General features: G+C 44.8%; 1 protein-coding gene across 1 annotated transcript in view; it reads right to left on the bottom strand.

Annotated features, from left to right (window-relative positions):
- USP35 (ubiquitin specific peptidase 35) overlaps window positions 1-13,377 on the bottom strand; it is an 81,862-nt gene that overhangs the window by 9,629 nt on the left and 58,856 nt on the right. The window contains exons 10-15 of the mRNA XM_043993206.1: window positions 11,700-11,858; window positions 9,209-9,402; window positions 6,570-6,663; window positions 4,913-5,019; window positions 1,210-1,673; window positions 1,046-1,128 (exon numbers count right to left, since the gene is read on the bottom strand). Of these exons, the coding sequence (XP_043849141.1) occupies window positions 1,046-1,128; window positions 1,210-1,673; window positions 4,913-5,019; window positions 6,570-6,663; window positions 9,209-9,402; window positions 11,700-11,858 (1,101 nt within the window). The remainder of the gene's footprint in view (window positions 1-1,045; window positions 1,129-1,209; window positions 1,674-4,912; window positions 5,020-6,569; window positions 6,664-9,208; window positions 9,403-11,699; window positions 11,859-13,377) is intronic.

Here is a 13,377-nt window from a genome sequence, read left to right as displayed (position 1 = left end):
TTTTCTCCATCTCCTTTTTCTCTCCCTTTTCTTCCTTTTTCTCCACTGCTTTCTTTTTCTCTACCGCCTTCTCTTTTTCCTTCTTTTTTTCCACCTTCTCTTCCTCCTTTTGCTCCACTTCTTTCTTTTTCTCTACCTCTTCCTTTTCCCTCTTCTTTTTCTCTACCTTCTCTTCCTTCTTTTGTTCCACTTCCTTCTTTTTCTCCACCTCCTTCTCTTCCTTCTTTTTTTTAAACTTTATCTCTTTCCCTTCCCCCTCCTTTTTCTCTACTTCCTTTTCTTCTTCCTTCTTTTTCTTCATCCTTTTCTCTACCTCCTTCCCTTCCTTTTTCTCTACCTCCTTCTCTTCTGCCTTTTTCTCTACCTTCTTTTCCTCCTTCTTTCGTTCCACTTCCTTCTTTTTCTCTACTTCCTGTTTTTTCTCCACTTTCTCTTTCTCCTTTTTATGTTCTACTTCCTTCTTTTTCTCTATCTCCTCTTCTTCCTTCTTTTTCTCTATTTTCACTTCTTCCCCCTTTTTCTCTATTTTTGCTTCTTCCTCCTTTTTCTCTATTTTCGCTTCTTCCTTTTTCTCTATTTTCACTTCTTCCTCCTTTTTCTCTATTTTCACTTCTTCCTCCTTTTTCTCTATTTTCGCTTCTTCCTTTTTCTCTATTTTCACTTCTTCCTCCTTTTTCTCTATTTTCACTTCTTCCTTCTTTTTCTCTATTTTCGCTTCTTCCTTTTTCTCTATTTTCACTTCTTCCTCCTTTTTCTCTATTTTCACTTCTTCCTCCTTTTTCTCTATTTTCACTTCTTCCTTTTTCTCTATTTTCACTTCTTCCTCCTTTTTCTCTATTTTCACTTCTTCCTCCTTTTTCTCTTTCTCTTCCTCCTTTTTCTCTACTTTCTCTGCCTCCTTGTTCTCAACCTTCTCTTCTTCCTTCTGTTTCTCTATCTCCTCTTTTTCCTCCTTTTTCTCTACCTCCTTCTCCTTTACTTCTTTCTCTTCTCCCCTTTTCCCCTTTTCTTTCTCCTCTTTTTCTTTCATCTCCTTTTGATCTGCCTCTTCTTCCTTCTTTTTCTCCCTCTCCCCCATCTTCTCCTCTTCCTCTTCCTGCTTCTCCTTCTGGTCCTCTTTCTCTTCCTCTTTTTTCTTCTCTCTCTCCTTTTTCTGAGCCTTCTCTTCCACTCCCTCTTCCTTCTCCTCTTCCCCTTTAACCATGTTGCCTTCATTTTCTTTCTTTTCCTTCTCATCCTCTTGTCTGAAGTTGTCTCTGTGCCCTCCTGGTTCTTGGAACCCAAGGATCTCAATATTCACAACTGGGGGCAGAGCATCCCCAGCGATACAGTGCTTTCTCTGTCTCCGGGCCCCCTCACTGCCTGGGGCCTGGGTCTTGGCTGGCGATGGAGGACATTGTAGCCGGACATCTTCCGCCGGCAGCATGACAGAGCCCAGGCGACGACGGCGACGGTCAGGGGGCGGAAAGGCCAGTGAGAGGTCCGTGAATGCTTCCTCTCTGGTGGAGACATTGAGGCAGCGAAGACAGCGGATCCGTGTCACAATCTTCCCACCAAACATTTTCTCTACAGCTGTTGGGCTGGGGCTTGGATGCTCCTCTGGGGGGGATGGTGTGTTTGACTGTTTGAGCTTCTGGCAAATTCTCTTCCCTGTTTTTTCCTCTTCGTGCAATCTGTAGCAGGATTGGAGGGAGGGAAAGAGGGAGGAAGAGAGCACAGAGAAAGAAGACAGACACCATCAGGACATAGCATCTGTATGTAAATATACACACATTTAAACACAACTATGTACACATCCATACCCTCACATGTGCATACACATAGGTGTGTGTATTTGTGTATGCATACATGCACACATGCATAAATCACCTGTGTATACACATTTACACATGCACATGTAGGCGGGCACATGTATACATGAATATATAATCATAAGACCACACCTTTACATAAACACCTTTACAGTTACAAAGGGCCTTATCATATCATTTCGATGTATCTTCACAATGGGACTATTAGACCTAAATTATAAATGTAGAAACTGAGGTTCAGAGAGAGAGGAAGTCATTTTATCCAAGGCAGTAAGTTTCAGAGTGGAATTCAAATCCAAGCTTCTGGACTCTTACTTCAGTGTTCTTTCCACCTACCAAAGCCAGCTCAATGAAGCTTTCAGATAAATATACATATTCCTATAACTAGATACAAACCAGAACACACAGAATCACATGGAATGTGAGAGCTGGAAGGGCCCTTAGAGCATAGACACAGAATGGCAGAGCTGCAAGGGATGGACCATAGAGTAGTGACTTGCCCAAGGTCACACAGTGGGCTAGCAGCCAGCCAGCCCAGGTCCTGAAGCTGGATCTTCAGAAAACCAGGGGAGGGCATTCATTTTCTGTTCTACTATCTGGTACCAACCCATGCACAAATATATCCACATGTTCACAGGTAACTTCCTTATACATAGGCCTGTTTGCAGACATGCAGGTACAAACACTATATATACAAAAGCACACATAATATACACTCATTCATATCCTGAGCTAGTAATCACGTACAGTCATTCAGACACACAGGTATACATGCACTTTTATATATACACACTTTTGAACACACACACACACACACACACACACACACATACACACACACACACCCTATACACAGCTTGAGCATTAACTATTCAATTGCATTTATGGTCCCTAAGCAGAGTCAGTCTTTAGAATTCTACTTTCTCAGTTCTCTCAACACCTTTCCCCCAAGCCTGTTTCTTAGAACTACCCCTCCCTCTCTCCCCTAATCTCTCTTCCACAGCCTTTTTTTTTTTTTTTTTTTGCAGGGCAATGGGGGTTAGGTGACTTGCCCGGGGTCACCCAGCTAGTAAGTGTCAAGTGTCTGAGGCTGGCTTTGAACTCAGGTCCTCCTGAATCCAGGGCCAGTGCTTTATCCACTGCACCACCTAGCTGCCCAGCCTTTCTGAGACAGATGCCTGCTCTTTCACCCTCAACACAATGGGCCTCATGATCCAAGCACTTCCTGAACCTGAGAGAAGAGTCCCAGGGAGTCAGGCTTCCATGTCCCCTACTCCCCTCCCCTAGTCTGATCTATTCTGGTATAATCAGAGAATAATCTCAGAATCCGAAGGGACCTCAGAGCTATCCAGTCCAACCCCCGCCTGAGCAAGAATCCCTTCTCCAGGATCTCCAAACGGCCATCCAGAATTCACTGAAGACTTCCAGTGAGGGAGGTCTTAGGCAGCCCCTTCCACTTTACACAGGGTCGATTGTTAGTAAGTTTTTATTTATACTAAACCAAAACATGCTTTTCTTGCAACTTGATGCATCTAACACTAATAAGAGCCTTAGGGTGCATCTAGTCCAATCTTCTCACTTTACAGAGTCCCAAAGAGAGGAAGTGAAATGTCCAGAGTAAAGCAAGGAGTTAACAGAAGAATTAGGATATGAACCTTGGTCTTCCTACTCCTGCTTTCTACTCCAAATCCAGGTCTGGGCTTGAGGACCTGGCACATCTATTCATTATCATTATTTTTTTAAAAATCTACCCTGTAATCTACCTGGCATATTTAGAATTTGTTTGCTTACATGTGGTTTGCTTCCTGGTATTTTCTAGCTTAAAAGGAGAACAAGGTTAATGCCTCTTACAAACTGATCAGAGGCTACAAGGCAGTTATCATGTCGTCCCGAGTTCTTTCTTCTTCAGACTAAATATCAGCAGTTCTTTTAACTGATTCAATCATGGTCTGATCTCCAGCCCCCATATCATCCTGGGAGTTAACAAACCTATTATGTATCATTCCTAAAATGTAGCCCCAGAAAGACTTGTATGTTTGCTGCACACACAAGCATGTGGGTGATGGGTAAAATCCTCAGGGGCCGGGGCAGCTAGGTGGCGCAGTGGATAGAGCACTGGCCCTGGAGTCAGGAGGACCTGAGTTCAAATTCAGCCTCAGACACTTGACACTAGCTGTGTGACCCTGGGCAAGTCACTTAACCCCAATTGCCTCACCAAAAAAAAAAAAAAAAATCCTCAGGGGCCAGGCTAACATCCATCTCAGGACATTAGTAGTTACCTCTGCGTAGGGTAAAGTAAAGAGATGAGATCTCAGAGGATTTCTGGAACTCCAAAGGGAATGAGCCTAGATCTAAGTGTCTGAGACTTAGGGAATTCATGCATGCCCCAACCCCCTCAGGTTTTATGATCTATCTCTGAGAAGAAAAAGATATAGTTCAAAGAGGAGTCATAGATCATAGATTTTTTTTTTTTTTTGCAGGGCAATGGGGGTTAAGTGACTTGCCCAGGGTCACACAGCTAGTTAAGTGTCAAGTGTCTGAGGGTGGATTTGAACTCAAGGTCCTCCTGAATCCAGGGCCGGTGCTTTACTCACTGCGCCACCTAGCTGCCCCTAGATCATAGATTTTTATAGTTGGAAGAAGGTCATCTAGTCCAACCCCTTCATTTTACAGATGAGGAACTGAAGCCCAGAGACATTGTGATTTATGCAGGGTCACACAGCTAGTAAGTGTTTGAGGCAGTTTTGGAGACCAGCCTCCATGCCTTGGCACGGTGATTGCCCCGCCCCCCATACACAAACCTAGAATGCATTCCCTCCTCATTACCACCTCCTAGATCCTGGGCTCCTTCAAACACTCAGCTCAGGTGCTTCCTCCTAAATGAGGCCTTCTCTGTTGCCCTAGCTGCCCCTTCTCTTCTGAAATTACTTCATATTAATTTGTACACTTTTCCCCTCAATAGAACATTAGCTCTTTGAGGGCAGGACCATTTCATTAATGTCTTTGTACTCCCAGCACATAGCACAGTACTCTCTCTCTCTCTCTCTCTCTCTCTCTCTCTCTCTCTCTCTCTCTCTCTCTCTCCACGACCCTTCCCTTACCGATCCAACAGATACTTCAGGTACTCAGAGCAGTCTTGCTGGGCACCGGGACTGAACCAGGGTGTCCAGGAGGCAGACAGGAAGCTCTCTGGGGAGACAGCAGGCCGCTAGCAGCAGGAGGAAAAAAAAAAAAGAAAGAATGTCTGTAAAACAGGGTACATATTGCCTATTCCCCATGTTCCAGAGGCCAGTCTGTGTATTACTTCGACCCTCTGCACCCCTTCTTCCTCTTAGTCATCTCTTCCTTCTCTGTGTCATTGGGAGAAAGGGTAGACTAGTGGAAAGAACACTGAATTCAGAGTCAATTGCCCTGAGCTTAACTCCCAGGTTTGCCCCCTTAGGCCCTGGCTGAAGCAGTGTGGTGGGGCCAAAGGAGTTGGAGGTCTTGAATATAAGTCTAGCTTCTGCCACCATCCATACTGTGGCTTCAGGTAAATGATTTGGCCTCTCTGGGCCTCCATTTCTTCCTTTATAACTGGTTACCTCCCCTCTCTGGGCCTTATGGTCCTCATCTGTAAAATGGGAAACCCCAACTTGATGTCAGGAAAAACTTCCTAACAGTCAGGAGTAGATGGGGACACTCTGGGAGTTTGTGGGTTTCCTTTCGTTGAAGATGTTCAGGCAAAGTCTGTTGACATTGTTGTGGTGGGGATGGATTCTCAGACAGGTGGGGGAGGGATGGGATGGCCAATGGACCATGTATGAGCTCCTTTGAAGCGCTGACATTCTGGGATTCTGTCCAGAGGGCAGAGCTGGGAGCCATGAAGAGGTGCGAGGGGCTGGATTCCACCTGACAGAAGGAAGAGCTTGTATTGTCTGACTAAAAACAGGAAGAAGGGGCTGACTCAGGAGACACTAGGGGTCTTCAGGCAAAGGCTGGATGGCCATTCATTGGGAATGTGGTAGAGGGGATTCCTATTCAAGTATGGGTTGGTTACTTTCCAACCCTGAGTTCCAATCACTGGCCTGTTCCACTGCTCTTCAGCTCCAGAGAATGGGAAGGAAACAGGGAAAAAGTCCAAATCTTACATCTTCTTTGACCACACTCTCTCCAACCTTACTGCACACACACCAATTAACCTGTTTAATTAATTTAATTAATCTAATGAATTTATTTAAGCAATTAGCATCTTATACAGCCTCTTCACCCTGGAATATTAATGCTATCTGCTGCCTCCTCACCCAGGAGTATCCCTCCACCACGCCGGCAGCTTCCTTCTTCTCTTGGTGAGTTCCACCTGAGACCTCCATTTTGTGGAGGAGTGTGGACTTTTAGATCACACCCTTGGGATCTGGGTACCTTCTCTCTCCCACCCCCACCCCTTGCTCCCTGATTTTCAGCTCCATTTTGTGCGTTGTATCTTTTCCGTTAGAATGTAAGCTCCTTGAGGGGGAAGGACTATCTTTCTTTTTGCTTGTATTTTGATCCTGGTGCTTGTCTCTAACTATTATAATCCCATAATTCACATCTCTCAGTGAAGCCTTCCCAGACCAGTCTAGGTCAGCACACTGTCTTTCCATCTTACAAACTACCAAACTACTTACAAACTACGGTAGTATTTCTGTAGATTTGCCTAGTCATTTGGCACATCCTGCGGGCCTCATTGCTACCTGCCTCTATCCCCACACCCCTGGGAGTGAGGAGAGACATAGTCACCTGGCTGTGTTCAAGGAAGGCAAAAAGCCACTGCAGCTTGGTCATCAGGGGCTGCGAATTGTCCTCAGGAAGATGCAGAACACAGTGTCGGAAGCTCGAATAAACCAGAGACATACAGGTTAAGAGACCTCCAAACCAGGACCAGCCTGGTAGGTAGGAGGGGCCAGAAATGCCTGCCCTGGAGAAGAGAAGGCTCAGGGGAGGCATGATGGATGTCAGAGTATGTCAAGGACTATCATGTGGAAACATATTTCAACTCTTTCTGCTTGACCCCAGAGAGCAGAACTAAGAGTAATAAATGGGCAGCAGCTACAGGGAGGCAGACTTTGGCTCAGGAGAAGTTACTTTCCTTCCTTCCTTCCTTCCTTCCTTCCTTCCTTCCTTCCTTCCTTCCTTCCTTCCTTCCTTCCTTCCTTCCTTCCTTCCTTCCTTCCTTCCTTCCTTCCTTCCTTCCTTCCTTCCTTCCTTCCTTCCTTCCTTCCTTCCTTCCTTCCTTCTTTCTTTCTTTCTTTCTTTCTTTCTTTCTTTCTTTCTTTTTCTTTCTTCCTTACTTCCTTTTTTCCTTTTTCTCCATCTCTCTTTCTTTCCCTTCCTTCTTTCCTTCCTTCCTTCCTTCTTTTCTGGAGGCAACTGGGGTTAAGTGACTTGTCCAGGGTCACACAGCCAGTAAGTGTCTCAGATTCTCCTGACTCAGGGTTAGTGCTCTATCCACTGTGCCACCTAGCTGCCCCTCAGGAGATCTTTCTAAGAATTAGAGCTGTCTGATAGAATGTATCTGTGCTGGAGGTGGGATGTTAACATGGGGAAGGGCATCAGGCATCATCAGCCAGGTTAAGAAACTCATTTTATGGAAAAGAGAGTAGGCAAGGAGGGTGGCATTTAAACAGAAGTTGAGCAAACCCCTCTTAGGGATGCTCTACGGGCAGGATTAAACTCATTACATTCTGAGGTCTCTTTTAGCTCTGGGATTCTCTGATAAAGGTCCTGGACAGAGCTGGAAGCCAACTTATGAGATCATATATCCAAGCTCTTCTTTTTACAGAGGAGGAAATTGAGGTCCCCAGAGGGGAAATAACTCATCCAAGGTCACACAGGCAGTAAGTGACAGAGCCAGGAGTCAAATCTGGCTCTTTTGATTCAAAAACCCTGTTGATAGGGGCATTCCTTCTGGTGCCTTCAAATGACAGACACTTTCAAGGATCGATCCCTTCCAATATTGGGAGAAGAGAATTCTATTTGGGACACCCAACTGGATGTCATTAAGGGTGGGGTGCTAAAAAGGAAGGAATCACCCAGGAATCTGTGCCCAGAAACAATGAATGCCTCAATGTTTGCTAAGTCTCACAGAGGATGAAATACAATGAGGTATAGTGAGTACTGGACTGAGAACCGGGAGACTGACACTATCCAGTGCTCTTTCTGCCTTTCTTTGTATATAGCTCCAGTGCCTGGTATACAGCAGGCACTTGATAAATGCTTTGTTGACTTAACTTTTTGACTTGCAACAAAAATGGAAGTTGTTACTCATTGTTGTTTACTAATACTGTTCTATAATAGCTCTCTTCCAGTGGCCTGGTACACAGTAGGTACTTAATCAATGCTTGTTAATCACCTTCCTCCACATACAACCCCACCCTCCTTTAATGTGTCCTATTCTCCAATTAGATTGCAGTTCCTTGAGCGCAGGGATTGTTGGTTTTTGTTTGCTTGTATTCCCAGGATTTAGCACAGTTGTTGTTCAAGTTGTTTCAGTCATGTCCGACTCTTCATGACCCTATTAGGGGTTCTCATGGCAAAAATATTGGAGTGGTTTGCCATTTCCTTCTCCAGATGAGGAAACTGAAGCAAACAGGGTTAAGTGACTTGCCCAGGGTCACACAGCTAGTAAATGTCTGAGGCTGGATTTAAACTCAGAAAGATGAATCTTCCTGATTCCATGCCCAGCGCTCTATCCACCAAGCCACCAGGCACATAATAAGCACTTAAATACTTGTTGACGGATTGACCATATCTAAAAAGGAAGCCTTTCTCTAACATACCCAACAAGTGGCCATCCAGTGTACACTTGGAGAAAAATCTCCAGGGAGCCCAAAGGTGGGGAAGCTCTCTGCTCTGCTCAGGTAATCTGTTCAGTTTCCCAGCAGCTTTAACAGTTAGGAAGTTTCCCCTTGAAATGAGCTAAAATCTGCCTCCCTGACACTATAGTCCTCCCCCTTGCTAATTTCTATCCATGGTGCCTGTGTCTATGCTCTGGGGCTGAGCAGACCGAGTCTGATCACTCTCTTGCATGTGCTTGAGGACAGTCTTCTCTCTGGTGAAATATCCCCAAGCCCTCTGCTTGATCCTTCTCTGGCTCAGACTCCAGGGCCTTCACCATCCTGGCTCTTCTCCTCCGGACACAAGTCCAGGTAGTCAGTATGAGTGCCGGGATGACACCATGCTCACTGGTATGGACTCCTAGGTGGGGTAGTGAGCATCCAGGAGCCAGGAGCATGAGCCAGCAGGCCAACCCAAACTTCACCCCCAAGCACTTTCCTGTTGTCTGTCCTTTGGAGCACCCCAGTGGGAAAAGTGAGGCTCTTCCCTCTTTCCCTCCCAGTCTGGGAGCAAAGTTAAGACACTCCCGAACCACTACTTACTCTGAGGCCATAAACAGAGCCTGAATGACACTGTTCATGTAACAGGTGTTCCCTAGGTTGATGAGGCCAATCTTGCCCGTATCTGACTTGGCTGCCAGCCGTGGGTAGAAGCAGACCAGTTCATTCTTCTGGGAGGTCCAGGCGTTCTGTCCCAGGAGCTGCTTGATGCGGTCTTCATTGGGAACGTGGAGGTCCTGGGGTGGGGGCACAGGGGGAGAGAAAGGGCACTGGAGCCAATTCCTGAAATGCCACCCTCCCCTGAGAAGCCCCCCTGGCCACAGTAGCCCCATGCTCTTCTCATCCACATAGTGAGGCACCTGAATATGCAGAAGCAGCCTGGAGGAGGGAAAAGAACCCTGGGCCAAGAACCATGGGAGAGCTAGGTTCAAATGCAGGCCTTGCCACTTGCTAACTGGGTGGTTCTGGGCAAATCACTCAAACTCTCTGAATTTCAATTTCTTAATACTTGCATAAAACAGCTCATTTGAGGAAGTGTAGGGGAGAGGCAGGATGGTATCATGAATAGAAAGCCAGCCACCCTTGGAGTCAGGAAGACCTCGGTCCAATGTCTTCTTCTGACACACTCTAGCCATATGGACCAGCTCTTTAAGATTATAAGCTACAGAGCAGATGTCAATCTACAGTGGTAGAGGGAGGTCCTCTACCAACCTTTTTTTTGTTTTTTTTTGCATGGGGCAATGAGGGTTAAGTGACTTTCCCAGGGTCACACAGCTAGTGTCAAGTGTCTGAGGCTGGATTTGAACTCAAGTCCTACTGAATCCAGGGCTGGTGCTTTATCCACTGTGCCACCTAGCTGCCCCCAATCTTAAATATAAATGAGATATTTAAATGGTCATTTTAAATTTTATTATTATACTAAACAATTTATTATTTTAAAAGGCAGTGTGGAATAGTGGAGAGAGGCCTGGCCTTGTGGTCAAGAAGCCCTGGATTCTAGCCTACCTCTGAAACTAGAGATTACATAACCCTGGACAAGTCACTTAATATCTGGGTACTTCGGGGCACTTTCTAAGACTGTTAAGTCACAGAGAAGTTGCTAATTTGAATCCCAAGAGACAGTTTTTACACTGGGAGTTTCTTATACTGATGAAATCACAAATCCAGGCCAAAAAACTATTTATTTTTATAATTTAATTCAATGAGATATGGGATCGTTTTAATACAATGAGATATGGATCTGACATTTTTTAGCTCAATGGAATCATAATCATTTAATTTCATAAATTAGTTATTTTTATTCATTTATTCAATATTTGGACCCTTTACATGCACTCGGATTTCACATCTCAGGTCAAGAACTGTGTTCATCACGCAAGGCCCCATCCATAGTTGACCCCAGGCAAACGAAGCAGACTGGTCTGCTGAAAGGAGGCTATGGTTTGGAAGCCAGAGAGCTGGATTCTAGTCATTGACTCGTCGTGTGCCTCTGGGCAAACCATGCCACTTCTCTGGGATTCACTTTGCTTATCTGTAAAAGGAACAGAGTGGACCTGGTGGTCTCCAAAGTTTCTTCCAGCTCTAATATTCTGTTCTGTGCTCTGACATTCTTTGTTCTAAGATCCCTTCCGGCTCTGACATTCTCTGTTCTAAGATCCCTTCTGGTTCTGACATTCTGTATTCTAATCTCTTCTAGGTCTAATATTCTATGTTCTAAAGCCCCTTCCGGTTCTGACATCCCTTACAGGTCTAATATTCTGTGTTCTAGGATCCCTTCTAGTTCTAACATTCTATGTTCTTGCTTGCCTCTTCTAGCTCTAACATTTTATATTTTCATATCCCTTATAGTTCTAATATTCCACATTCTAACCTTCCTTCTCAGTCCTAACATTCAATACTCTAAACTTCCTACTAGCTTCGACATTCTATGTTCCTTATAAGGTCCTTTCTAGCTCTGAAATTTTATGTTCTAACATTCTGTGTTCTAGAGTCCCTTTCAGATCTGCGGCTCTAAGTTAATGGGTATGTGACAGACTTTAAAAAGTGAAAATGTTGGGGCAGCTAGGTGGCGCAGTGGATAGAGCACCGGTCCTGGAGTCGGGAGGACCTGAGTTCAAATCTAGCCTCAGACACTTGACACTTACTAGCTGTGTGACCCTGGGCAAGTCACTTAACCCCAATTGCCTCACCCCCCAAAAATAAATAAATAAATAAATAAATAAATAAATAAATAAATAAAAGTGAAAATGTTGGGGGAGGCTAGGTGGCGCCCTGGATCCAGGAGTACCTGAATTCAAATCCGGCCTCACACACTTGACACTTACTAGCTGTGTGACCCAGGGCATTAACCCCCATTGCCCTGAAAAATCCAACAACAAAAAAAACAACAAAAAACCAAAAGCAAACAAACAAAAAGTGAAAATGTGACCCTGGGCAAGTCACTTAACCCTCATTGCCCTGCAAAAAAATAAGTAAATAAAAAGTGAAAATAAAAAGCTCAGTTCCTCTTGAGAGCCGGGTGTGGGGAACCCACCTTGATGGCTTCCATGACTGGTTCATACAGGTCTGGGAAGCCTGAGAAGCGGAACACCATGCAGTGGATCAGCTCTGCCAGCTCTTCCAGGCAGTTTGCTCGGGAGTTGGAGTCCTCTTCTGCCAAGGAGGCTACCATTTTGGGGATGTGAGGGAGAAGCTGGAAGGACCAGAAGCTTGGCATGACTGTAGAGGCTTTGGAATGTACGATTCTGAGGACAGTCCAACCACATGGCACCAAAGCCGAAAGTCGGGGAGACCTAAGTTCAAATACCCACACCCCGCCCCGGCCAGATACTTACTAGCTGTGTAACCCTGGGTAAGTCACTTCACCCCTGACTCAATCATAAGATGGGGATAATAATAGTACCTACCTCCAGGGTTGTTGTGAGGAACAGAAAAGATAATATTTATAAAAACACTTACCACAGTACCTGGCACATAGTAAGTGCTATTTAATGTTAGCTACTATAATAGAAACCCAAGTGTCTGGACTTCTAGAACATCCTGGCCCTTTTCAGAGCCTCAGTTTATCCTCTGTAGTAGGTGCTCTCCACTATAAAGTCCTTCTCTGATGTCTCTTCAAGGCATGGAGGTGAGCTGAAACCACGCCGATGGAGTCCAGACTCTGGTATACCCTAACAAGCTGGAAAGGTTTGGAATAGCAGCCCTGTGCTGGACCGTACATCTCCTAAGGACCAGTCAACTAAGGTGGGAAAGGGCCCATCACCAACTAGATTATAAAATGCTTTGGCTCAACAACTCACAAAAACCATCCAAGGTGTGCTAGGGCTAGACTTTATATCAGTGGAGAGAGCAAAGAAGCTTGGGGATTGGGGGGAAATAGTGCAAAGTACCCTGGACTTGAAGTCAGAAGGACCTGGGTTCAAATCCTGTCCCAAGCATTTATTGGCTGGGTGACTGTAGGTAAGATAGTATACCTCTGCCAGTCTCAGTCCCCTGATCTGTAAAATGGGCTTAACAATACTTTGCATTACATCCTGCACCAGGCTTTTGTAGGAATTCACTAAAAGGTAAGTTCCTCAAGAGTAGCAATTACTTAATTTATTTTTAATTTATTCCTATCTCCAATGTCTAGCACAGTCTCTGGCACCTAGGAGATGCTTAATAAATGCTTGTTGGCTGACTCTTTGGTTAAGAGGCCATGTATTTTATATATATATATATATATATATATGTACACACACATACACACGCACACACATATGTCCCTGTGTGTCTGTGTGTGTACATAGGTTTGGAAACCTTAAAGAAACATATTTCATGTTTATTTTCATATTCATATATATGAAACTATAACAAAAATAACAGTAATTTTATTATTATTATTATTATTATTCAGGAAGAATGCATGAGAGGGCTCAAAGGGGCTATACAAAAGAGTCCCTAAGACATCCTGAGCAAGGACAAAAACACTGGGCAGCCTCCCACTAGGATAACCCTGTAGGGGTTCACTGGGGGGTGTTGAGGTCTGGGATGCTAGTTGAAGTAACAAGGCATATTATTTCTCATCTGACCTGGGGCAGGGGGGCCTATTGTCATATTTTAAAATAATGCAAAGCAGGGTTTCTGGTGGGGAGAACGGAGTAAGACCTCCCTACCTGCTTTTCGGTGTACTTGAAGTCACCCCATTTCTTGCTCATTTGGTTCCCTACTTT

This window comes from Dromiciops gliroides, chromosome 3 (genome assembly GCF_019393635.1).
Source record: "Dromiciops gliroides isolate mDroGli1 chromosome 3, mDroGli1.pri, whole genome shotgun sequence".
In the NCBI taxonomy this organism is placed as follows: Eukaryota; Metazoa; Chordata; class Mammalia; order Microbiotheria; family Microbiotheriidae; genus Dromiciops; species Dromiciops gliroides.
This window is presented reverse-complemented; position numbering and strand designations above follow the sequence as displayed.